Source organism: Castanea sativa, chromosome 11, assembly GCF_040712315.1.
Source record: "Castanea sativa cultivar Marrone di Chiusa Pesio chromosome 11, ASM4071231v1".
NCBI lineage: Eukaryota > Viridiplantae > Streptophyta > Magnoliopsida > Fagales > Fagaceae > Castanea > Castanea sativa.
This window is the reverse complement of record NC_134023.1, coordinates 10363985-10391065: the sequence shown is the minus strand read 5'-3', so window position 1 is coordinate 10391065 and position 27081 is coordinate 10363985. Positions and strand designations below refer to the sequence as shown.

The following is a 27081-nucleotide window of genomic DNA, read 5'->3' as shown; positions in this document are numbered from 1 at the left end:
AAACTACAAGGAGGTAATTGTCTTACAAATCAAGTCAAAAGGAGCTAAACGTTACAAAATAAAACACAATGTAGCTCATCGTTTTAAGGTTATACCATATGGGTGGTACATGTAATTTTCCCCTTAAAAAAAAAAAGTAAAACCATGACTTTAAAATCTATTGGGAATTGCATAAGTGTATAACTTTTCAGTTAAAAATAAAAGCACAAGATTTTATTTGAGAAGAAAATAAAAAAAGGCACACTCCATTCAGTTATACATAGCTTTGCTGTTCGACAAATTTATTTTCCATGTTACACTTCAATCCACTTAAAATAAAATAAAATAAATAAATAAAAAAGATGAAGAAACAACAACAACAACAACAACATCCACAAAACAGAAATAATGAAAAACCATAGCAATAGAGATATAAACTTTGGCTCTAAACAGACAATCCAAATACGAAGAATAACAAATAGCACCTCTCAATTATTTTATGATGTATGTCTTATTTAGAGATTACCTCCACCAAAGTTTTGAAATCCTTGGAAGCAATCCCATCTGGCCCAGCAGCCTTCACTACTAGCTCTTTAAGCTCTTTAATATTCTCCCCCATCCTCCTTCCTTGCTCATGTCCCAGAACGAGTTCCAAGCTTTTAAGCATTCCATTCTTTGTAAACACTCCACCCTAAACTCTCACCCCTATCCCCCACACGGCCTCAACCATCCTTCCATTCATCATGTTATCACCCAAGATTGGCCTACAAATCATCGGCACCTCTCCAACAGTACTCTCAAACACAGTTATATCCACAGTGAGTGACATACACACCTACTGCACTATGTGCCAGGACATGACTCTGTGGTGCCCATGGAACTATTTTTCCTTGCAAGCTGGTCCTTTGAAGAAACTCATTCGGTAGAATTTGCTTGAAATTGTCCCTAAGAGACCAAAGAAAAGGACAACCACTCGCTTCCAGTGCCTCAGCTAAAGCTACAAACTCGTTAATTAGGTGGCACGGCTGCCAGAGTTCCAAAGCTAATATATGCTACCGAAGTTGGTTTTTGCTTGTCCAACCAAGGAAGGCAACCTGTGGTATCTAAATGAGATGGTGGTAGAGGTGGAGGTGGAAGAGTTAAGGTGGGAAAACCTAGAGATGGCAAAATTGGATACGATCCGTGAACCCGACACGACACGACATGAAATTAACAGATTATGAGTTGAAAATTAATGGGTTCGTGTCATATTCAGGTTGACACGACGAACCCGTTTAATAAACGAGTTGGGTTAAGGTTCAACCTATGGAACCCGTTTAACCTGTCTGACCTATTTAATTAAATGAAATTTTACTAATATACCATTCAAACTATATGTATATAAACTTATTAGTTGTTATAGTTTATTTTTTTTGAGGTATTGTGATTGATTATTTATGATATTGAGATATGCTTTTGTTTTGAATGATTATTTATGATATAATTACTCATTAGTTCTAATTTTATATTTAAAATATTTATTTGCTTGTTTTTTCATAAATGTTTTTCTTCATTTTGATAAAATCAGATAAACAGGTAAACACGACTGACCCGTTTAATAAATGGATCGTGTTAGGATCGAGGAATCTTGACCCGTTTAATAAACATATCGGGCTAGTGTTGACCCATATAGTCGGATACGTATGAGTTAACACGACACAAACCCAACACACGAACACAAATTGCCACCCCTAAGAAAACCCACTTAGAACACATCTTGAAACTTGGACTTGAGATCATTGGTGATGATGGTAGAGTTTATTTCTTGAAGCGAGTTCATCACAATGGCACCTGCTTGTGGAAGTACCTTACTCATTCTGTATAGTGTTTGTGAAAAAAGTGATGAATTTGAGTCACCTTGGAGTATTTCATCGTATAGGTCACAAATGCGCATTGTAGACAGCCCTGGAATAACATCCAAGGTTTTGTCAATTGGCTTTAGGCCTCCCACTACACCACCATTACCATTACCACAAGCATTAGCGTAGGTCTTATGGATGATATCAGTGTAAATGTGAGCTGAGAGAGAATAAGGTGCGGGAACCCAAAAAGGCACCCATTTTACGTGCATGTTCTGAGCCATCTCACAAGCAAACGCCAAGAAAGCATCATTCAACAAGCAACTGATGTTCCTCCCAAACTCAGCCACAGCCATATCCATGGCTTTCCCAAAGCTCTCAGGTGCAGCCTTAATGAACAGCTCCAATTCCTCGATGGGGTTGTCTGGAGTGAAAACATGGCCATTAGGCACACCATCAGCTACATCATAGGCTTTGAGGTTGTCTGGCAGGTTAACCTGTGAGGTTGAAAAGAGCCTTTGGTTGAATTTGGAAGTGTTGAAGAATGAAAAACGTACGTGTGGGGTTGCCCATGCTAATTTGCAAGTGAGGTTAAGGAGAGGCCAACGATGGCAGCCAAATGGGAATGCTAAAACAGTAACATGTGCATGATCCGGTGAACTTTGGGTCGTTGACATGTTTGGTTGTAATTTGAATATAGTTAGAGCAGCTTATGATGGATAAAAAGGATGGTGTCGGCGTGTTGCATTGCTACCCAAAAAATACCACGTTAATTATATAGGCACATAAATGCGGGTATAGCCACAACACATTCACACGTATATACCTATATAAAAAAATAGAGAGACAGATATTTCAAGACTCACAGCATGTATGAAACATTTCTTTTTCTTTTTTCTTTTTTTTTTAGAGAGAATGTATGAAACAAATTCGATTCATGTGTTTGTTCAACTACCTAAGCTAAGATTGAGTTTGAATGGTAGCTTTGTCAGGGATGAAGCTATGTTGCCACACCTAACACGTGTACTTCATCTACCTAAGCTAAGATTGAATTTGAATGGTAGCTTTGTCAGGGATGGAGCTATGTTATGACTATGGGGCCATTGCCCCCTCGCCCTAAATATGCTTTGCCCCCCCGCCCCCTCCCAACTTTTTTTGAAATTTAATTTATGCATATATGTAAAGTTGTGATGTACAATTATGTTTTATGTTGACTTTATTCTATGATAAAATATGTTGTATTTACTTTAATTTTATTCATTGTATTTTGTGGGATTTTATTGTATTGAGCTTAGTATTAAGTTGGTAAAGAATCAAACTTGAAATGAAGAATCAGTACATTTTCACGATTGGCTCACGAAAAGAGTATCCCACAAAAAGAGGACGTGAGAAGCACATGCTGGAAGCTGAAGAGTAGTGCCAGGTTAGAGGATTTCGCGTGTGTCTCGTAGGTAAGGCCTTCCCGCAAGATACCCGCGAAACTCTTTGCTTAGAGAATTTTTAAGTGTGATTTTCTTACCCTTCATCCATACTATATATACCCTCATTACCCACAAAAGTAAGGAGGTCATTTAGAGAGAAAACCTTTAGATAGGTTTTCAATAACACACACACCCATCTTTTAAAGAGAGAACTACTAATCCTTAGTGGGAAATCATCCTAGCTTCTTCTCCTTCCCTCTCCTATTGCCATACCTTGAGAGAAGATTTGTATCCAAATACAACCCACACCTTTTTAGAGTGTAGACAATGTTTTGGAGCTTGGGAAGCTTTGGAGATTTGCCAAAAGAAGCCGCTGAGGCTTGGCGGATGCGATTAGACGTATTGCGAGATTCGGAAAGCTAGACAAGACAGGATTCCGAGAAGCCTTGTTGGAGTAGGAGCTTGGAGGGCTTAGGTACATTGGGTAGATTAGGCTTGGAGGCTCTCTTGCTATTCGTGTATCCCAACTTATTGTCTAGTGGATCGATTTACCGCTTGGAAGGCAGCGGAAAGGTTTTTCACCAAGTTCTTCAGTTTCCTCTTCGATAACACATCGACGTATTATCTTGTGGTTGCATCTCTCTTCCTATACTCTTGTGCTTTACTTTTATTGTTTGTTGTTCATGTTTATGCACTAGAGTAGTATCGGTTGTTTGCACTTCATTTACTCTTGTTTCCGCACTTAGATAAGTTAGAATAAAATCAACCGAGCCATAATTTTTTTTTAATTTAGGGTCTAAACAAGCTCTTATGTTTTAACAGAAATCTGAACTTTCAATATACATAGACACAAGTTTAATATTTGACCCCAAAATATATACACTTAGCCTACCCCTCTAAAATATTTACAAATCCCCCCCCCCCTCGCCCAACTTTTTTTGAAATACACAAGTTTTGTATTTCATGTTTTATAATGAATTGTTAAATATTGTTGTGACTTTATTGTTTCAATAAATTGTTAACATTAAATTTGTTATGTTTCGTGGGCATGTTTATTTGGGTTTTTGTTTGGAATTAATTTCATGGGGGATGTTGTGGATTTAGGTGTCCCTAGCATTATTTAATGAAAAGAATTGAATAATTCATAAGTTAATAATGATGATTTAGTTTTGCTAACCGTTAGTGTTGATGTACTAATTTTTAAAAATCCTAAAATAAAATTGAAAGCTCGAATTTGTGCTAAAATACAAGAACTTGTTTAGACCTCCAATTAAATCTTACAGCTAGATTGCTTTTATTCTAACTCAGATTAAGTGCAGAACAAGAGTAAATAAGCGCAATGAACCGATAACTCTACCTTAAGCCATATTCATCCATCACCAACAATAAAATGAAAGCTTAAAAAGTTGAGAGAAGAGATGCAAACACAAGATAACAGTGAGACATGTTATTGAAGAGAAAACTGAAGAACTTGGCAAAAAACCTCTTCGCGACCGTCCAAACCTAGTCTACCCCATGTATTTGAGCCCTTCAAACTCCTGCTACCAACTAACTTCTCGAAGTTTTATTTTCTCTAACTTTCCGAATCCCGCAATTCAACCTGATTGCATCTGCCAATGAATGGCTCCTTCCAATGCTTCCCAACAGTAATAACAAAATCTCACTTTACACTCAGAATAAGTGTGGTAAGTGTTTGGGCTAGCAACCTCTCAAGGATTTAGAGATGGAGAGATAGAAATTGAGAAAAACCACAAGGAAATTGTGGAATAACAATCTCTAATTCTCTGAAAAGCATTTCTTACAATTCGTGGATAATGAGGGTATACATAGTGTAGGTAAAGAAAAGGTAAAGCAAAACACAACTTTTTTCCAAACAGAGACTTTTGAGAGACTTTCGCGAGTCCTTCGCGAGTTGACCCTTCTTGCAAAACAGTCGTGAAAATGATAACCTGACACAACTCTTAATCATGTGCTCTACACATGGCCTTTTCGCAGGCTGTTTCTCATGAGCTACTCGCGGGCCAGTCGACAATACTACAAAAAATTTGATGACTTTGGTCCAAAGGTTCTCCCTATAGGGAAAGGGAAAATAGAGTGTGAAACAAAAAGAGAGAAAAAAAAAAGGATTTTTGCTTGGGAGGTAATGCAAGGAGGGAGACAACAAGCACACGTATCAAGGAGAATTTGTGAGGTTTTGTTTGATGTTTAATAGTGAAGAAAAAAGAAGAGAATAATGCTAGAGATGAGAGAGAAAATTGTTGTTGCCTTCTAGAAGATAGCCAAGGAGAGCAACGTGAAAAGAGAAAGATGAAGAGAAGAAAGCTATAGAGGAGAGAACAAAGTGTTGCTGCATTCGAGAAGATAGCCAATGAGCGTTACTTGGAAAAGAGAAAGAAGAAGAAAAGAAAGCTGGAGAGGAGGGAGTAAAGTGTTGTCGCCTTCTAGACAAATAACTAGTGTGTGTGAGAGCAAATGTTTTTCTTTAGCCGTGAGACACAAAGAGAGTGGATGTGAACCAAAGAAAAACAAAAGATATTTTTCTTTAGCCGTGAGATATATACAAGAGATATTGTAATTGATTTGATAATAGTGAAATTGATTTGGAGTTTGTCCCGTAATTTTTCCCTTCAAGGAGAAAGGGTTTTCCATGTAAATATTTGTATTTTTGTATGTAATTGCTATTTGGATTGATAATATATTGGTGATAATTCTAGTTGGGACCAACAAACGCCCCACCATGTATGTGTTGTTTGCCATCTCCTATCAGAAGCTAAACTCGGATATAAAGATGAGAGAAAGAAATTTCTCATTGAATGAATAGGAAAAGTACAACCCTCCTTATATATACAAGTAACAAAGCAATTGAATGATACACAATGAAATAAAAATAATTAAAAACAAGCTTTTTAATTTTAACCCAAATCAGGTTCTCATGCTACACCTTTTGGATTCTTAATACCAAAATTAGCCTAAATTCTCTCTTACTGACCCAAATATTAGACAAAAATCCTCACATCCCCACACATAGGCTACTCCTATGCTTATTTTTATTGTTTCACTATTTTGATATTCATTGAATCCATTGATGACCACAGTGGAGGAATTAATGTTAGCTTGTAACATTATCAGTGATATTTATTGTCTTTACAAAAGTCAAATAATGATATTAAAGAGATTGTAAAGTGGTTAGAATTTGACAAACTAAGTGTCAATAGCATTCAAAAGAAAAAAACCAAGTGTCAATTGGGCTTTAAAATGCTTGGCTAATGTGGCAAGAGACTATTAAAGAACATGAGGCCAAAGAACGTGGTCTTAAAAACATACCCAACCTCAACAATTAAATTTGAATTATTGACCCAAATAGATGATAAAATATTAAATTGACACCCAAAATAAATTATTCTTGAAGTTGCAATTTTCTTTTTAATTCGAAACTTTGCCCCCAAACCTTTGGCTCTGGCTCCATCCCTAAGCTTTGTGTTTTTTTTTTTTTTTTTTTGATAGGTGAATATATGGTAGCTTTGTGCCCCCACATAATCTCATATCTCATGGTTGCTACAAGAGGAGAAAGTATGTCATGTATCCACTGCTACATGTAGCCTTCCTCTCACAGCAGCAAGTGAGTCTTACTGACACCCAGCCACCTGTTGTGAGAGGAAGGCTACATGTAAACAATACATGGTAGAATTTCCCTACAAGAGATGCCTTTTAACTAGGGAAAAAGAAGCATTGTCTATTTACTTTTTTTTAATAAAAAGATTTTAAAAAAATTAGGCCAAAGTATAAGGAAAATTGCAAGAGAGAGGCTACATATTAGGCCAAAGTATAAGGAAAATTGCAAGAGAGAGGCTACATGTAGTTGATACATAGTATATTTTCTCAAAATACAAAGTTGATGAATTTTTTTATATAAAAAAATGAACATTAACCTGAAAATTATGTGGCCTAGCTTGAATGACATGACATATGAGTTTTTAGTTTTTTTTTTTTAAGAAAAAATAAAACAAAAAATACAGGGCAAAAGAAACATTGATTGTTTTCTCAAAACTCTTCCACCTCTAGATGCATGGTATAAGTGTATAACTTTTGAATTAAAAAATAAGAGAAATTATACTTTGCCCACCTGTAGTTTCTCCGAAAAACACTTTGCTTATCTATGATTTAAAACTTGGCACTTTACTCACCTGAAATAAGCTCTGTTTGTCTCTCGTTATCCATCTCAGTTAAAAGTAAGGGTAAACTTGTATGTTTGCTACCTGTCTCTCTCCCCTCAAAACATAAAAAAATAAAATAAAATAAAAAAAGTCAAAGGAAAAGAAGATCTAAAAGCTAAGTTTTGTAAAAAATTAAAACCTAACTTTTAGATCTTCTTTTCAAAGGGTCACAAAGTATAGAATTGAACACATCACAAAACCCTTTGAAATGCATAATGATATGGTTAGGTAAAGTGTTTGAGAGAAAAGAAACATAGACAATTTTACAATTTGCCATCCGAAACAAAGAAATTGTTATTAAAATTGCAACAGCTACATAAACGCAGTTGTTGAAATTTAACATCTTTTGCACTAAACAAGTATTAACTCAAAAGCCTACAGCCAAAAAAAAAAATTGCTCCATCAAAGAGATGATATGATAAAAATTGACATTTTACCTATCTGATTTTGGTATTAGGAGATAAACAGAGCTTACTTTAAATGAGTAAATTGTCAATTTTTAAACTATAGGTAAAAAAAGTGTTTTTAAAGCAAACTACAAGTGGATAAAATGTAATTTTTCATAAAAAAAAAAAATAAAAGCACCAGAATTTTTTGAGAAAGAAAAAAAAAAAAGGCGCACTGCATTCAGTTATACATAGCTTTGCTGTCCGACAAATTTATTTTCCATGTTACACTTCAATTCACTTAAAAAATATTAAAAAAGCATTCCACAAAACAGATAATGAAAAACCACAGCAATAGAGATATAAACTTTGGCTCTGATTAAACAGACAATCCAAATACCAAGAATAACACATATCACCTCTCTTAATTATTTTATGATTTATGTCTTATTTAGAGATTACCTCCACCAAAGTTTTGAAATCCTTGGAAGCAATCGCATTTGATCCAGAAGCCTTCACTACTAACTCTTTGAGCTCTTTAATCTTCTCCCTCATCCTCCTTCCTTGTTCATGTCGCAGAACGAGTTCCAAGCTTTTGAGCATTCCATTCTTTGTAAACACTCCACCCTCAACTCTCACCCCTATCCCCCACACGGCCTCAACCATCCTTCCATTCATCATGTTATCACCCAAGATTGGCCTACAAATCATCGGCACCTCTCCAACAATACTCTCAAACACAGAGTTATATCCACAGTGAGTGACATACACACCTACTGCACTATGTGCCAAGACATGACTCTGTGGTGCCCATGGAACTATTTTTCCTTGCAAGCTTGTCCTTTGAAGAAACCCATTGGGTAGAATTTGCTTGAAATTGTCCCTAAGAGACCAAAGAAAAGGAACACCACTCGCTTCCAGTGCCTCAGCTAAAGCTACAAACTCGTTAGGTGGCACTGCCGCCACAGTTCCAAAGCTAATATATGCTACCGAAGTTGGTTTTTGCTTGTCCAACCAAGGAAGGCAACCTGTGGTATCTGAATGTGATGGTGGTAGAGGTGGAGGTGGAAGTGTTAAGGTGAGAAAACCCACGTAGAACACATCTTTAAACTTGGACTTGAGATCATTGGTGATGATGGTAGAGTTTATTTCTTGAAACGAGTTCATAACAATAGCACTTGCTTGTGGAAGTACCTTACTCATTCTGTATAGTGTTTGTGAAAAAAGTGATGAATTTGAGTCACCTTGGAGTACTTCATCGGATAGGTCACAAAAGCGCATTGTAGACAGCCCTGGAATAACATCCAAGGTTTTGTCAATGGGCTTTAGGCCTCCCACCACACCACCATTACCATTACCACAAGCATTAGCGTAGGTCTTATGGATGATATCAGTGTAAATGTGAGCTGAGAGACAATAAGGTGCGGGAACCCAAAAAGGCACCCATTTTACGTGCATGTTCTGAGCCATCTCACAAGCGCACACCAAGAAAGCATCAGTCAACAAGCAACTGATGTTCCTCCCTAACTCAGCCACAGCCATATCCATGGCTTTCCCAAAGCTCTCAGGTGCAGCCTTAATGAACAGCTCCAATTCCTCGATGGGATTGCCTGGAGTGAAAGCATTGCCATTAGGCACACCATCAGCCACATCATAGGCTTTGAGGTTGTCTGGGAGGTCAACTTGTGAGGTTGAAAAGAGCCTTTGGTTGGATTTGGAAGTGTTGAAGAATGAAAAACGAACGTGTGGGGTTGCCCATGCTAATTTGCAGGCTAGGTTAAGGAGAGGCCAAGGATGGCAGCCGAATGGGAATGCCAAAACAGCGACATGTGCATGATCCGGTGTAATTTGGGTCATTGACATGTTTGGTTATAATTGAAAATAGCTAGAGCAGCTTATAATGGATAAAAAGGAAACTGTTGGCGTGTTGCGGGAATGCTACCCACAAAGTACTACGTTAACTGTATAGGCACAGAGATGCGGGTACTCCACAACACACATTCACACATGTTACCTATTAAAAGAAAATAGAGAGAGATATTTCAGGACTCCCAGCATGTATGAAACATTTCAACTTGAAGAAGAAGGATCAAATTCAATTCACGTGTATGTTCAACCACCTAAGCTAAGATTGAATTTGAATGGCAGCTTTGTAGGGATGGACCTATGTTGCCGCATCTACCATGTGTACGTTCAACTAAGCTAAGATTGAATTTGAATGGTAGCTTTGTCAGGGATGGGGCCAGGAGAGGAGCCACGTTGTTGGGTTGTGGGCCATAAAAGTCCAAAATATTTCACGGGCTAAAACATTAGTTAGGTTCTTAAAATTTAATAGTAGGCCCCACCAAAACTTCATGGGTGCTGGCCCCCCACCCTATCAAAAAAAAAAAAAAAAAACTTTTGACCGGGCTGGAGTTTACATTTACTTGGTGCAAATTTTGTTTGCTGAAGCACTTTTACGGTTATACCATGTATCTTTTTTATTTGATTAAATTTTGTTAATTTATTTTATTATTTAGTTTATTTTTATTATTATTTATGAGTTTTATTGTTTTTTTTTATTATTATTCATAAGTTTCATTATATTATTTCAGTTAACTTTAACTTTTACTTGCAATATTTTTAACAAAAAAATTTTAATTCCAATAAAAAAATTTTAATTTCAACAAAATAAATGGATCTTATAAATACCCCATAAATCACTTGATTTCTTACTAAATCACTTGATTTCTTACTTTTTATCATTCTCTAACTTTGTGTGTGCAAGTGCGAAAAAGTGCAATATGGAACAACAAACTTGTTTTGTCTCTTTTTGATAGCCCATGTAGCCACACTAAAATCCACCGAAAACCCATGATGTTGAGGGGCGCAGAAAAAAAAAAAAACAAAAACAAAAAGAACTCTTTGAAGAATCGTACTGGGCTTTAGTGAGTTTTCTTCTTCTAAACTTCACTCTTTACTTCTCATCATCATCATAATTTTTTCTTTAAATTGGATATAATTTTCTCTCACCATCAAAATTATTATTTTTTTCAAAATTGATTTGTTTTTCTTTTGGGTTGGATTTTGGTGCCAAATAAGTTGTTCCAATAGATATTTGTTCATAGAATATAATTTGGGTTTGTTACATAGACAAAGATATATATATTTTTCTAAGATTTCCCTTTTTGTAGTAGAATCTGGTTGCTTAGCCAAAAAAAAAAAAAAAAAAAAGGAAAAAAAAGTAGAATCTGATTGAGCTATGTATAATAAGTTTAATAAATGGGTAAGCTATACATGGTATTAAAAAATAAATTTTATCTGCTTAAATTTGCAATTGCTTGTTACTGGTTTTTAAGACTTAAGATAAATTTTTATTTTTTTTATTGTCCTCAAAGGAATAGTTAAATAGGGGAAGTGAAAGCCATACCATAGAGGAATTATTAATAAAAATTAAAATGTTATGATTTTTTCTAGAATAATTGTTTAATCATTTTCTTAAAGATTAAGGAGATGATAATGGATTGTTTTATTCAATGAAAGATCATTTTCAAGCATAACTTTGATGGGATGCTAAATTCTTCATTATATATTCATTTGAGCTTACAAATATTATAATTTGTTTAATTTTATAATTTTATAAAAAATATATTTATAAATTATGACTAACATATGAATGCATAATTTGGCCCCCTCATGTAAAAATTCCTAGCTACGCCCCTCGATGGAGCTATGTTGCCACACCTACCATGTCTACGTTCAACTACCAAAGCTAAGATTGAATTTGAATGGTAGCTTAGTCAAGGATGAAACTATGTTATGACCAGGGGGCTGTGGATATTGTATTTTGTCCGGCCTCCATTCAAGCATCAAAACAAAGACAAAAAAACAAAAATAGAAATGGTGCAAAAACATGAGATTCAAAGCCAAAAATGGCAAAAATAAATACAACATGTTTGAACGGTGAATCAAAAAGTCACAACATTTGAAAAAAATCATTTTATAGAAAATCTGACCAAAACCCTAATCAGGTATGATAAAAAAGTTGACTGTTTGACCTGAATTGGGAGTAACAAAAAAATAGTTCAAGGTCTTCAACCTCTTCAATATATAAGCGTTCTTTCATAATTATCCTCTTCAACTTATTCAGGGTCTTCAACCTACGATATATTTGAATATAGTAGCACTTCATACACGACTCTTTAAATGGAAATCCCTGATTCTCATTATCATTGCAAGGCTCTTCTCTGTAGTATAGATTTATATCAATTAAAGTCATTGCAAACCTTTTAAAATGAGGTGTAATTTACAAAATGTTAGTGACAAATATAACACTTTCATCAACGTCAATTAAAAACATTCTATCCAGTCAAAGTACAAACATTACATATGAAGTGTCAACGAGACCTTATTACAACATGTGGTATGGTTTTGACATTATGTCCCAACATATCCAAAAACTCTACATCTCAAGCAACTTTGTATATGCTCAATACACATCACATATAAAAACACACATTACCTATTACAGATAACAACTCATTATCAATTTCATATGCAATACAAAATTCCATATGCTTATAAGGCCGTGGCTTTCAAAACCCATTCAAATCTTTAACAAAAATATCTTAAATAAATTATAATAAAAAAAATCTGGCAATACTAAATGATGGGACTGACGAAATTGAACACGGACGAGGTCGCCTCCACAGACAAACCTGACTGATTATCTGCATCATTGGCGAGAACGTTAATGTCATTCAATGCTGCCAATAATGTCGCGGACCATTACAAGACCAGCTGGACGAACCGGTGGAAACGCATTAAAACCCATTACTCCGCCAGAGAAGTTATCAAGGGAGACATTAACACCACAACGGCTATAGTCCAGAAGGATATATAAAGCCCTCACAACACTAATACGAGGTACACACAGAATCACAACATATACTGAGCTATTTTTGATATTTTGACTGCTACCTTCTTTCACACTAACTTTGGCATCGGAGGCGTTGTGGCAGGCACCACACCGGTGACCATTTGAGTGAGTTCTTGCTTCCATCGCATCGCCGAAGTGCGACCAGCACCATCTGGACGAACCCAAAGCAACTAACGAGCTTCTGCTTCATCAGTTTGGCACCGTCTGTGGGAATCGAAATCCTCGTACTATGAAAACGCGGTTCCTACCAGCTCCAATATCCAGATGGAATCCAACCAGGATTTAGCGGCCTTGGTACAGCAAGTTCAAACTCTCGCGGCCACCGTCGAAGAACTCACCAGACAGAATCAGGAGATGAGACAAAGGCTATAGCAGGAGGAGAACCGGTCAAGGGCAGTCCAAGAGGACGAAAGGGACAGCCATGGGAGAAGTGACCGACGAGGGACCATTACTCCAGAGGAACAGCATTTCGACCTCCTCCAAGAAATGAGAAAGGAGATGGACTAACTAAGAAATGCCATCAAAGAGAAGATGGATCGAAGCCTAGATAGAATGGTCAGGGCAACGGACTCTCCCTTTACCATGGCGGTCTTAGAACGACCGGTGCCAGCAAAATTTTGGTTGCCTTAACTCGAGCCTTTTGATGGGCTCAAGGATCCCCAAGATCACCTTAATACCTTCAAGACGACCCTAGGCCTTCAACAGCCCCCTGATGAGATAATGTGTCGTTCTTTCCCTACTACGTTGAAGGGAGCTGGAAGAGAGTGGTTCACGAGACTGGCCACTTCGTCCATTGACAACTTCGAGCAGTTAAGTAGTGCCTTTCTGTGCCATTTTGTCGGGGGGCAACGACCTAAGAGACCAGCGGATCACCTACTCACTGTTAAGCAAGGGGAGAGGGAGACCTTGCGGTCGTACGTAAAACGCTTCACTCGAGAGACCCTAGAGGTGGACGACGTGGATGACAAGGTCCAGCTGACAACATTTAAAGCGGGGCTTAAGTCCAGAGAATTCGTCGTCTCGCTGGCAAAGAATCCGCCCCGGACAATGGCAGAGATGCTACTGAAAGCCCAAAAGTACATGAATACCGAGGACGCACTGGCAGCCATCGTAGACGAGGAAAGGCCGAAGAAGGAAGGAAGGAAGGAAGACGAACGTAGGGGACAAAAGAGGGAGCGCCCAGGGCATAGAGGAGGTGACGTAGACAAACGAAGGGACGAGAAATCTCCACAACCGGTAAAATTCACACCTCTAATTATGCCTGTTGACAAAATTTTGACACAAATCCAGGATCAACACTACCTTCAATGGCCGAGACCCTTGCATTCGTCACCTAACGTGTGTGACAAAAACAAATACTGCCGATTCCACAAGGATCACGGCCATTACACGGAGGATTGTCGAGACCTGAAAGGACAGATAGAGGAGTTGATACAGAAAGGAAAACTTCAGAAGTATGTGAAGAAGGGCGAATCCAACAGGTTCAGAGACGGCAACAAGAGCCAACGCGAATCCTTATCCAAGAATGAGATTCGTCCATCCCAACCACCACAGGATGTGATCGGGGAAATAAGTACAATTATGGGGGGGCCATTCATGGGGGGACCATACAAGTCTCTCAAGAAAACATGCCAGAGGCAAGTAAACAGCGTCCATATGGAACCCCTATTGAAGCAATGACGGACAAATTAAGATATATTTTTCAACGAAGAGGATGCTCGGGGAGTAAGGCAGCCACATAATGACCCCCTGGTTAAAACACTCACAATCAAAGGGTTTAACACTAAGAGGGTCCTTGTAGACAACGGCAGCTCCGCAGACATCATGTACTTACCGGCCTTCCAACAGTTGAAACTAGATCCTAGTAGATTGTGCCCATTCGATTCCCCCCTCGTTAGCTTCAGCGGAGACAGGGTATACCCAAAGGGCATTGTGACGTTAAAAGTCACAATAGGAGCCTACCCGAAGCAACAGACTCGTCAGCTGGACTTCCTGGTGGTAGATTACCCCTCCTCATATAATGTGATCATTGGGAGACCCACGCTCAACAGGTGGAAAGCAGCTACGTCCACCTACTGCCTAAAGGTAAAATTCCCAACCGAAGACGGAGTCGGCGAGGTAAAAGGAGACTAAGTCTTGGCTCGGGAATGCTACCAGGCCGTGCTGGCTGTAGGGGAAAACCACACGTGGACGATCAAGGAAGAAAAAGAAGACAAAATGGAAGCTCTAGAAATAGTAGAACTCGTCGAGGGGGAAACTACAAAGGTGACGAGGATAGGAACAACCTTATGCCCCGAGATGAGGAAGAAACTCGTCCAATTCCTTAAGGAAAACTTGGACGTATTTGCATGGAGTCACGAGGATATGCCCGGCATACCACGCCAAGTAATCCAGCACGAGTTGAACATAGATCCTGGGAAAAAGCCCATCTAGCAGAGACGACGAGTCTTTACCCCCGAATGAAACCAAGCAATCATCGACGAAGTTAACAGGTTGTTGCAGGCAGACTTCATCCGAGAGGTTTATTATCCCGAGTGGCTGGCCAAGGTCGTGCTACTAAAAAAAGCAAATGGGAAGTGGAGAATGTGCGTGGACTTTACGGACTTGAACAAGGCCTACCCGAAGGACAGTTTTCCCCTGCCTAGGATAGATCAGCTGGTAGATTCTACGGCCGGGCATAAGTTACTAACGTTCATGGATGCTTTTTCAAGATACAACCAGATAAAAATGGCTAAGGAAGATCAGGAAAAAACTGCTTTCATCACAAGTCGAGGGCTCTACTGCTACAAGGTGATGCCCTTCAGACTGAAGAACGCAGGAGCAACATACCAAAGACTAGTAAACAAGATGTTCAGCAAGCAAATTGGTAGAAACATGGAGGTGTATGTGGACGATATGCTCGTCAATAGCAAAAGGGAGTTGACACGTCTGGACGATTTGAGAGAGACATTTGATACCCTCCGAAAATATCAGATGAGGCTGAATCCCAGTAAGTGTGTGTTCGGGGTAGCCTCAGGGAAGTTCTTGGGGTTCGTGGTGTCCCAAAGAGGAATAGAAGCAAATCTGGAGAAGGTACAAGCAATACTCAACATGGCATCACCAAAGACCGTCAAGGAAGTCTAAGAGCTCATAGGGAGGATCGCTGCACTCAATAGGTTCGTCTCTAAAGCAACAGACAAATGCCTACCCTTTTTCAAGACATTGAAGCAAGCTTTTTCTTGGACGGACGAATGCGAGGTAGCGTTTCAAGAGCTCAAACGTTACCTGGGCAATCCATCCCTTTTGAGTCCCTCAAAGGCAGGGGAAAACCTTTATTTATGCCTGGCGGCATCAGCCACGGCCGTCAGTGCGACCTTGATTCAAGAAGAAGATAAGAAGCAGCTTCCAGTTTACTACATCAGTCAAGCCTTCCAGGGAGCAGAAGCCAGGTATCCCAGGATTGAGAAGATCGCATTCTCCCTAATAGTAGCTTCACGGAAGCTACTACCGTACTTCGAAGAACACCCTATCCTTGTAATGACGGACCAACCAATCAGAAAATCCATGAATAAACCTAAGGCAGTGGGGAGAATGGTCCAGTGGGCAATCGAACTCAGCCAGTTTGACATCGAATACCATCCCAGAACAGCCATCAAGGCGCAAGCTCTAGCAGACTTTATTGCCGAGTTCACCCTTCTAGAACATGACAACGGCAGAGACAAGGTGAAACAATGGACGATTCAGACTGACGGCTCATCAGCCCAAAAGAGGGGGGGAGTAGGGGTCATCATAAACACCCCCGATGGAGAAAAGCTCAGATATGGAGTCCAATTAAAGTTCCCGGCGACCAACAACGAGGCCGAGTACGAAGGGATACTGACGAGACTAAGACTCGGGAAAGCCCTTGGGATTAAGAACCTGCTTATTCAGAGCGACTCCAAGCTGGCAATAGGGTAGATCAGGGAAAAGTATGAGGCAAAAGAGGAGAGAATGCAGAAATACCTTAAGCTAACTAAACATTTAGCCTGTGAGTTCGATAAGTTGGACTTCGTTCAGATCCCAAGAAACCAGAATATGGCAGTAGATGAGGTTACGAAATGGCCTCGTTAGAAGAAGAACCGACGAACAGTGAATTTCTCATGGAGACTCAGAAACACCCCAGCATTGAAGAAGTCCCAATATTTTCCATCCAGAGCGTAAATAGTTGGATGGCACCGATCGTGTCATTTCTCCAAAACGGGCATCTCCCCCATGATGCCTTAGAAGCCAGGAAGATTAAAACGAGAGCGGCCAGATTTGCGATCTTGAATGATACCTTATACAAAAGAGGCTTCTCCCTACCCTATTTAAAGTGTGTCAGCGAGGAAGAAGCCAAGTACGTTCTTCGAGAAGTCCACGAAGGGATTTGTGGAGACCACACTAGGCCTAGATCTCTGGTAAGCAAAGTTATTCAAACATGATATTTCTGGCCGACCATGCAAGTAGACGCTACAGAGCTCGTCAAAAGGTGCGACAAGTGCCAGAAGTTCAGGAACATCTAGAGGCTGCCAGCAGAAAAGATGACGACGATAACCTCCCCGTGGCCATTCGCATAGTGGGGGATTGATATCGTCGGCCTATTGCCCCAGGGAAAAGGACAAGTAAGGTTCTTGCTCGTTGCTATCAACTACTTCACAAAATGGGTCGAAGCAGAAGCAATAGGGACTATCACAGAGGCAAGGATCCGTAGCTTCGTGTGGAAGAATATAATTTGCAGGTTCGGGATTCCAAGAACGATTATATCAGATAATGGTCGTCAGTTCGACAGTCAGGGATTTAGAGACTTTTGCTCGGGACTAGGTATCAGGAACAAGTTCTCGTCACCTGGACACCCATAGGCGAACGGGCAAACTAAAGTAACTAATCGGACACTGCTTAGAATCATCAAAGCCCGACTAGACGAGGCAAAGGGCACGTGGCCCGAAGAATTTCCCAATGTCTTGTGGGCCTACAGAACAACAGCAAGAACCCCAACAGGAGAGACGCCTTTCAGGCTCACTTATGGTACTGAGGCGATAATCCCAGTCGAGGTGGGTGTGGCCAGCACCAGGCGAGAAGTATTCCGCGGGGAGGACAACGACGACCAACTTCGAATCAATCTAGATTGCTTAGACGAAGTAAGAGACAAGGCCTCCAGCAAGACGATGGAGTACCAACGGAAGATGACCGAATACTATAACAAGAGGGTCAAGCTCAAAAGACTTGAAATTGGCGACCTCATCCTACGCAAGGTCACCACTGCAACCAAAAATTTCGCCCATGGGAAGCTCGGTCCCACATGGGAAGGACCTTACAGAGTCGTGCACTACTCCCGGCAAGACAGCTATCATTTCGAGACCCTTGACGGGCAGAAGCTCCCACGACCCTGGAACATTGAACACTTGAAGAAATACCATCAATAGATGTAACCAAAGAATGTACCCATTCCTGAAAATTAATGAAATAACGATTCAAATAATGTGTTCATACAGGTATCGTCAGTAGGAAATCCCGGAAACCCGTTACGGCCTAGATGGATGTACATTACGGACGAAGGAAAAATAAAGAAAAATGCCTAAGTAATAAGATTTCACGTAGACGGATGTCATTACTAACAAAGGCAAAAAGATAAAGAAAAATGCCTAAGTAATAAGATTCCGCGTAGACGGATGTACATTACTGACAAAGACAAAAAGATAAAGAAAAATGCCTAAGTAATAAGATTCCGCGTAGACGGATGTACATTACTGACGAAGGCAAAAAGATAAAGAAAAAAAAAAGCCTAAGTAATAAGATTCCGCGTAAATGGATGTGCATTACTGACAAAGGCAAAAAGCTAAAGAAAAATGCCTAAGTAATAAGATTCCGCCTAGACGGATGTACATTACTGACGAAGGCAAAAAGATAAAAAGAAAAAGAGAAAGGCCTAAGTAATAAGATTCCGCGTAGACGGATGTGCATTACTGACGAAGACAAAAAGCTAAAGAAAATAGCCAAAGTAATAAGATTCCGCGTAGACGGATGTGCATTACTGACGAAGGCAAAAAGATAATGGAAAATGCCAAGGTAATAAGATTCCTCCTAGAAGGAAGTATGTTACTGACAAAGGCAAAAGAAATGAGATCCGACCCTGACGGATACGAAGAAGTTGACAGGCTTCAATGGATGCACACAGGGACAACATGTGTAAGTAAATACGATATTATAAAAGCCTAAAAACCAAAGGCAATTACCATTGTTTTTACATCTAAAAACCCATAAACACTGGGCTAAAGATATACTTAAAAAAAAAAAAATTTAAGATGTTCTGGAATTTGAGCCTCAAACATATCAGGCACCTAAAAAAAAAAAAAAAAGAATTTTTTATGAACAAGTAATAGGATCAGACATCCGGGATGGCATCATCCTCGGCTGGGGCATCAAGGGCAGGAGCTTCAACCACTGGGACATCAACAGCAGGAAGGTCTCCAGGAACGTCAGCAGCCGTGGCTTGGGCAACCTCGTCAGCAGAGATCTCCCTGTCCACTTCCTCCATGTCCAGCGTCTCCAAATCTATCCCAAAAGGGTGCTTGATGCAGTACCTTCTCAAAAGCTTGAACCCTTTGAAATACCAGCTGAAGAGCACAGAGTTGTACTCCTCAGTCTGCTGGAAACCTTCAATAGCCCTAGAGGCGATGACCTTGATCTTTTCCTTTGCGGCTGCAAGCTGCTCGTCCTTTTCCAGAATCAGCTGCTGCTCAACCTTTAGCTCGTCACTCAACTTCTTGACCTTTTCCCTAGCGTGGTGAACGTCCTCCATCGAAGCTATTAGATCCTTCTTCAGCTTCAAGTTCTCCATCTCCAAGACCTTGATCTGAGAAAGCGAGGACTCAACCTTAGCCTCCTGAGCAAGATACTCAGACGAAAGGTGAACGGTCTCCCCCAGCACCTAACAAAAAAAAAAAAAAAAGACACGCGAAGGAATTTAGCCTTAGCACACCTATGTAAGAAATATATATATATATATATATATATATATATATATATATATATATATATATAGTCACTTAAAACGAGTAGGTTACCAGGACGAGCTTATGAAGATGACGACTCATCAACTCATTTGGGGGCAAACTCGAGAACACCTTTAGGTCTTCTGCAGTCACGACCCCATGAGCCCGATCCGTCGCCAACTTCTCGTCGTCCCAAATGGTGGACAAGCAAGCAGCCTCCTTCCCCCTATTTGAAGTACAAGGCCTTTTTGAAGCAGGGGTCGGGATCTCTTCAACCGAAGTGGCCGGAGAAGCCGTCCTCGTCGTCTTGGCGCCGGAAACCACGAGAGTGGCCAAAGCAGTCGGAGTGATGGAGGAAACCTTCCCTTTAACACGAACCACTTTCTTCCCAATGTTGGACAGTGGTTCGTCCTTCTTAGATCGCATCTTCTCGTACATGCCCTTGTTAATTAGTCGTCATCTCTGCGAAGAAGGAAAATCTTATAAAGGAGCAAGGCAACTAAATACAAGTACGGGATCGAGTCTGACGAACTCAAATTCTTACTCTTCTTTCCTTCAATATTGAGGCTCCGCAGGATGTAGGGGGACGGATCGGGGCCAAGGTTGTAAAAAGCAAGCGTCCGTGGATCTACTAAGTCGTCCCAGTTTTCAATGGTCTGGGAATACACAATGGCCGTCTCAACACGCTCCTTGTACCTGCTTTTGAGCTTTAGCCTTCTTTTAACTGCACAAGAATGAAAGAAGTTAGTGACAATAACATCAGGTCCAACAAAAGTAAAAAATAAAAAATAAAATAAAATAAAAACAAGAAAGGATACTGACGCACCTAAAGTCGGGGTTCCCCACCGACGAAGCAATCTGGGGATATCACCCCAATCTTGGCTAGAGGGGGTCTCAAAATCGTCCCCAGACACAAACACAAATATGGACTTCCAGTACATGAAGGACGAAGGTAAGCCCTTGACGATCCTGGTTCTTCTCTCCCAAGGTACTAGCTCATAATACCCATACTCTTTAGACTCTTTTAAACGATACAAATAAACAAGCTCATTTACCTTGATCATCTTCTCGTTAGCAGCCAACCATATTTCCATACAGTTGACCACTATTCTCCATGAATTGGGCATAAGCTGCCCAGGAGCGATACCCAAATAAGCTAAAAGCTCCATCACAAACGGATGGACAGCAAGCCTAAGTCCACAAGTAAAAGCGGCCTCATAAAAGCACACTTCACTTGGAAAACACTGACAAGCCCTCTCCTCGTCAGTAGGCCGACGAACGCGAACCCATTTCGGGAATTGAAACCTATCCCTAAACCTACCCACGACGTCAGAGTGTAACCCACACGCCTCCATGAAGGCATGAAAAGCCCTAACTTCTCTAAGGGTCGACGCGGCTGTATCCCCCTCCATAATTTCACTGCTAGACGACAACCCAGTCTCGAGATCACTAGACCTAACCTCAAACATCGACCGTGGCTCCCTCACCAAACCTTCAAACCAATCGACTGACTGGCGGAGCAATGGAAACAAGTTGCCCAAAACAATGCCTAAGCTGTTACCCTAAAAAATGAAACCCTCCAAATTGGGAAAAACACCTAAGGACCCCCCTAAGCGAGCAAAAAGAAAGGAAATCGAAGGGCAAGCTACTCTAACCTCTAAATTATTGACCACAGATACCCAGGCAAAGTACAGGTAAACAGGAAAGTGCTAAAATCCCCAAAAAAAAAAAAAACCAAGAAGCAGAAGCCAAAAAGAAAAGGAAATCAGATATTTGCGAAGAGAAAAAGAGAAAAGAAAGAGAGGAAAGAAAAAAAGAAAAAGAAAAAAGAAAGCACACCTCAAAGAAGAGAAGCAAGAAGCCCAACGACCAAACACGCACCAGCTCAAAGGAAAATGAAGAAATAGGTGAAAAATATGCGCAGAGGGATAAACTGAAAATTGGAAGAAAATGAAAGGAAAAGTAGGAGAAGAGAAGTTTAAAAACCAAAAGGAAGAAAAACCAAAAATCGGCGGGAAACCCGAGGGTCATGCAATGAGGACATAAGCCTTCTCCAACCATATCATGCCACGTGGCCACGACCCGCGTAACGCCACCACTACGCATTCAATGCGGCACGAAATCCCAAAGGTCACAAAGAAAAAAAAAAAAAAAAACTTTTCGTCCACGGTCGTCAGGACACGCATCGACGACCATGGAACCCGGGGGGCAGCTGATGGGACTGACGAAGTTGAACACGGACGAGGTCGCCTCCACAGACGAACCTGACCGATTATTTGTGTCATTGGCGAGAACGTTAATGCCATTCAATGCTGCCAATAATGTCTCGGACCGTTACAAGACTAGCTGGACGAACCGGTGGAAATGCATTAAAACCCATTACTCCGCCAGAGACGTTATCAAGGGAGACATTAACACCATAACGGCTATAGTCCAGAAGGATATATAAAGCCCTCACAACACTAATACGAGGTACACACAGAATCACAACATATACTGAGCTATTTTTGATATTTTGACTGCTACCTTCTTTCACACTAACTTTGGCATCGGAGGCGTTGTGGCAGGCACCACACCGGTGACCATTTGAGTGAGTTCTTGCTTCCATCGCGTCGCCGGAGTGCGACCGGCACCGTCTGGATGAACCCAAAGCAACTAGTGAGCTTCTGCTTCATCACTAAATAAACCATTATCCATTTCATACCCAATACAAAATTCAAAATCCTTCTAAGATCATAGCTTTCAAAACCCATTCAAGTTTCAACCAAAAAAAAAAAACTTAAATAAGTTATGATAAAAACCTAGCAAATAAATATTCACAATATTTACACAAACAAAACTAAATAATTTTGACCCACACTCTAAAAAAACTTATTAAAAAAACCATGTGCAAAATTCTAAAAATCTTACCTGAAATGCAAATTTTTTGAGATTGTGTGAAGGAGAGAGAGATGGAGACAAGAGAATAAGAGACAGGTAGAGTGAGAGGAGAATGAGAGACTAATCTATATAGTAAGGAGAAGGTATGGAGAGAGAGAGAGAGAGAGAGAGAGAGAGATAGAGATAGTTGGAGAGTGAGAGATCCATGGAGATTTAAACCCAAAGAAACTCGAGTACCACGTGGATAAAAAATTTCACATCAGGCTCTGCCAAAGCACCAAATCAAGTCTCCCTTAGTGACTTGAGATGTTACCTAACAAATATATTTAGTTTTCTTGTCAACTAATGAAATTGTTAGTAAAATAAGGCTAATTGTAAAAAAAAAAAAAAGAAAAAAAAAAAAGAAAAGAAATCCCCTTCCCCCACTATCTACTTATTTTAAAAAATTAAACAAAACTAAAAACTCAAGTAGTATAGCATCACAAAGAGTTACACAACGTATTTTAGGACTTAATTTAAATTTGTTTATTTTATTTAATTTGGTATTCTAAGACGTTTTAATGAAATTGAAATACTAGGCTCATTTATGTAAATTATAATCGCCTATTGAATAATAGGCTTAAATAGTTGAAGGAAAAATCAAATTTTTATTAAACCCAACAAAATGCCCATATGACAACCCAATACGATCCTCACAAATTGGTTCGGTTAAGTTGGGGATTTCTCAAGTTGATGAGGCCAAATTGGGTTTAAAAACTATAGACCCCTAATCCCATATTTCCCTCATCCTTGCCAAAAATTCTATGTAATCTCACACCAACCAAGAGAAACCAATTGACATATGTGATTTTCTTGATCTGTGACTTCATTTTGGTCATTGTAGCGTTAGAACGGTCATGTTTTTTGTACGATAGAATTTAGAAGCCCATCCTGTGTATTTGTTTGACTAAATTGTTGGATAATGCGTAGATAATTAACGAAAACCTTTGTTCCATAACTAAAACAGCATAGATACATAGACAGTTAGATATTCCAGTATCAGAGCACCATATGATTTACATAGAAGTTCATTGAGACCAGACCTTAGTGGCCATAGAATGTGTTGGACCCTAAGTGTTGAGGTTTTCAAAGCCTAGTGCTCAAACAAACATATATATCCCATCTATCAAAGAAAAACAAGAAAGAAAAGTAAAGATCCACTTGGCCAAGCCAATTAAATCACAATCAGCAGTGCACGATTGCAGAATTTTATTGGAAAGCTAGAATTTCATTATTATAAAAGGAAAACGAAACCTCATTCACTCACATCTATATATATATATATATATATATATATATATATATTGTTAAGCAAAGCTTAGAGAAAGACTAATTAGAATTTCACATTAAAGCTCAATTTTGAGTTATGTGTCCTAAATTATTTATTTTTAAAAATAGTTTTATTTCCTAATATTAGAATCAAATGTGAGACCACGTCATAAATATTCATCCAAGTGAGTTATTAAGTATAAAACCAAAGAGTCTAGAATAAATTAATTGTAAAAAAAAAAAAAAAAAAGTTGCTTCACAATAACAAAAATTAAGATGCGATAAAAAATAAATAAAAATAGATAGACAATTTGCATTTTATACGTAATAATATTCTTACAAGACTTTTTAAATATTTAACAAAATATAAAAATAACTATTAATAGTATTTAAATTTTATATATATATATATATATATGACTAATAATATGCATCTTATTGTATCCATGCATATGCATGAGGTTATAAGCTATGATAAATTAATATATGCATTTTCATTAAGGAAATTTCACAAAATAAAAAATCTATGAAAAAATTTATTCACTAACCTCTCCTCCCAATTGGTTAAATGGAAGAAAAGATAAATAATCAGACAGCAAATTCAAATTAGAATTTCAAGCTTACATCTTTTAAATCTCTATAACAAAGTATGACAAATATCCATCTTGCCATACATGGTATAAAAATGGTGAAAAGGCAAAATCTTGAAAATAGTGTAATGATTGTTCTTGAACTTTTTGTTTACATGGTAATGATATTTTTAGTTTCTCCCATCATCTTCAGGCCCCTTTATGATGATTCAGAACATTATCAAGATTACGAAAATTCAAATTCTTTGATTTCTTGAAAATCTATGGTGGTTATAACTTACAACAATAATACTTATTTATAGACTTAAAAGTAATTTGCTATTTCATTTCATGAAACTGATGTTATTATCCCCAAAATTTTCAAACAGCAGAGCTAATTTCTCACACTTATCAAATTTTTTTTTTTTGAAGGACTAGAAGATAAGAGATGTGTAGGCTTTGGAATGAACATAACAGTAAAGTAAAAGTTGCAATTTTACCAGTCAGCAGGGAAACCATGGCCTTTTCCCTGGACTATCTCTGGAGCTAAAGAATTTGCCATTCCTCAACTTGTAAAAGTTCTCTGGTCGTCTAAGTTCTTCCAGAATCTGAAGTCCACCAGCTAAATACATCAAGAAATACTAAAATTATGATGCGTGATTCTTTACATGTCATATTTTTCTCTAGGTGACAGAAATCCATGTTACATAACTTCAATTAGATATTGATTGCTACCAAATATGAAGATAGATATGGATGAATACAATGCACCAAAAAACATAGGTACAGCGCCAACCTGTAAATATCCTGTTTGGTCCAACATTAAAACATCAGGGGACACGCCTCTGTAGAGAATACCATTCTGAAATTCAAATAAAAAATATATACAGAGGAGAAACAGTAATGAATATTCATCAAAGAAGATGAAGAGAAGGTTAAAGGGAATAATATCCAGACATCAGACCTTGTGTGGACTTTCTAACGCTGTAATGACAGAGGCAGCAAAAAACAGTGGAGATGATTCACTGAGTGGATTACGGAGTATGGAAGCCAAGGGCAAGCAACGCATGCATTTAGCAGTATGCCAGCATATGCTTGATCAGCACAAGTGCAAAGAACCTGTGGCACACAAGCTGAAGGACTCAAACTCTTCATCACTTTCTCCTCTTTCAAGACCTGTGCTTTCTTTCCCAGACTTATGACCTTCTGCTCTGATAATCTTTTCAAACTAAGAAGCTTTTCTAATAGCCAATCAGATTCGTACAAAAGTACTTCATCAGTATACATTATTATTCGTCAAGCATATGTATCCTCCTATAATCACTCACTATATTGCATTTGTATTCTTGCACAAGGAGGAATGATTTTATGTTCTCGCATGAGGAGGGATCGCGGATTTCCGTATATATAATTATTCTAATTTCACGCATATCTCTGTTAACAAGTAGGCCATTTTAGCCTTCATCTACTACTTTCCTCCTTAATTACTTGGGGGGAGATTTTGGAGGGGGGTGGAGATCTTTAAAGGGTCCCCATTGGGCTTTATCCCCCACATTGTTAAGGAGGGAGTTAGATGTTAGTTCTATAAGTGCCTAGGCAACCTTGGGAGTTGGGTCTGGATGGGCTTGGATACCTATATAAGGACTTCATCTACTCCTATTCTCTCTAATTACTTAGCAAAAAAACAAAAGTAGGCCATCCAAGAGCACAAGCCTCAAAAGCTAATTTAATACAATAAAACTAACCTGCTCCATTAGATGATTTCAGAAATAGATTACTTTTCAGCATTAGTTCTTGGCAACAGAATTACATGATAGGCCAAAAACGTATTTACCCCTTGTGATGGATTAATTAATTAATTAGTCAAATTCAATTAATTAACCAATTTAACATGCAAAGCGTGGTAGCACAAACAAATCACCAATTAAACTAAGTATGCAGCGGAAAATAAATGACACGGTGATTTGTTTACGAATAGGGAAAACCTACACGGCAAAAACTCCACCTGGTGATTTTAAGATCACCACTCCCGAAACTCCACTATTATCACAACAAGCGGTTATAAGTAAATGAATCTCAAGTACCTTACCAACCTACAGTTGAACTCTTACCCCAATACCCAATTGGACTTGTTCTGTAGTGACGATTTCTCCTTTCAATGCACGGCTTCCAAGTACGTGACTAACCAATTACGCAGATCCCAGTACACGACTTCAATCACCAACTAGAGAAGATTGTTGGCTGCAAAGTTCTTCAATTCATTCACACGATTAAGATAAAAAAGAAGCTTGGTTACAAAACCCTACGGTGCAAAGACACAACAACTTCTTCACAAGAGAGATGAACTAGGGCAAGAACTTTGTCTCAAGTCACAATTTGCATGAACAAGGATTTCACAATGCTTATGCAACTTGCTTCCTTTGACGACCCTTAAAATAATCCTTTTATATGTATAGGGTTAGGAGAAAAGAAGGTACAAAGACACATCCACGGATTGGAATCAAAACAGAACTCAGAATTTGTTTTTCTTAAACCTCGACAGATAGAGGTATCGAGATGCTGTCGAGCAGCTGTCGAGC

The 27081-nt window shown here is 39.0% G+C and overlaps 1 protein-coding gene and 1 pseudogene across 1 annotated transcript; both read right to left on the bottom strand.

The window, feature by feature from the left end:
* Positions 1–490: 490 nt before the first annotated feature.
* LOC142614530 (anthocyanidin 3-O-glucosyltransferase 7-like) lies at positions 491–2558 on the bottom strand (annotated as a pseudogene).
* Positions 2559–8081: 5523 nt separating this feature from the next.
* Positions 8082–9878, bottom strand: LOC142614870 (anthocyanidin 3-O-glucosyltransferase 7-like). The gene has a single exon (XM_075787514.1). It carries the CDS (start codon positions 9699–9701, stop codon positions 8286–8288), a length of 1416 nt encoding a protein of 471 aa, XP_075643629.1. The 5' UTR covers positions 9702–9878; the 3' UTR covers positions 8082–8285.
* Between the last annotated feature and the right edge of the window lie 17203 nt (positions 9879–27081).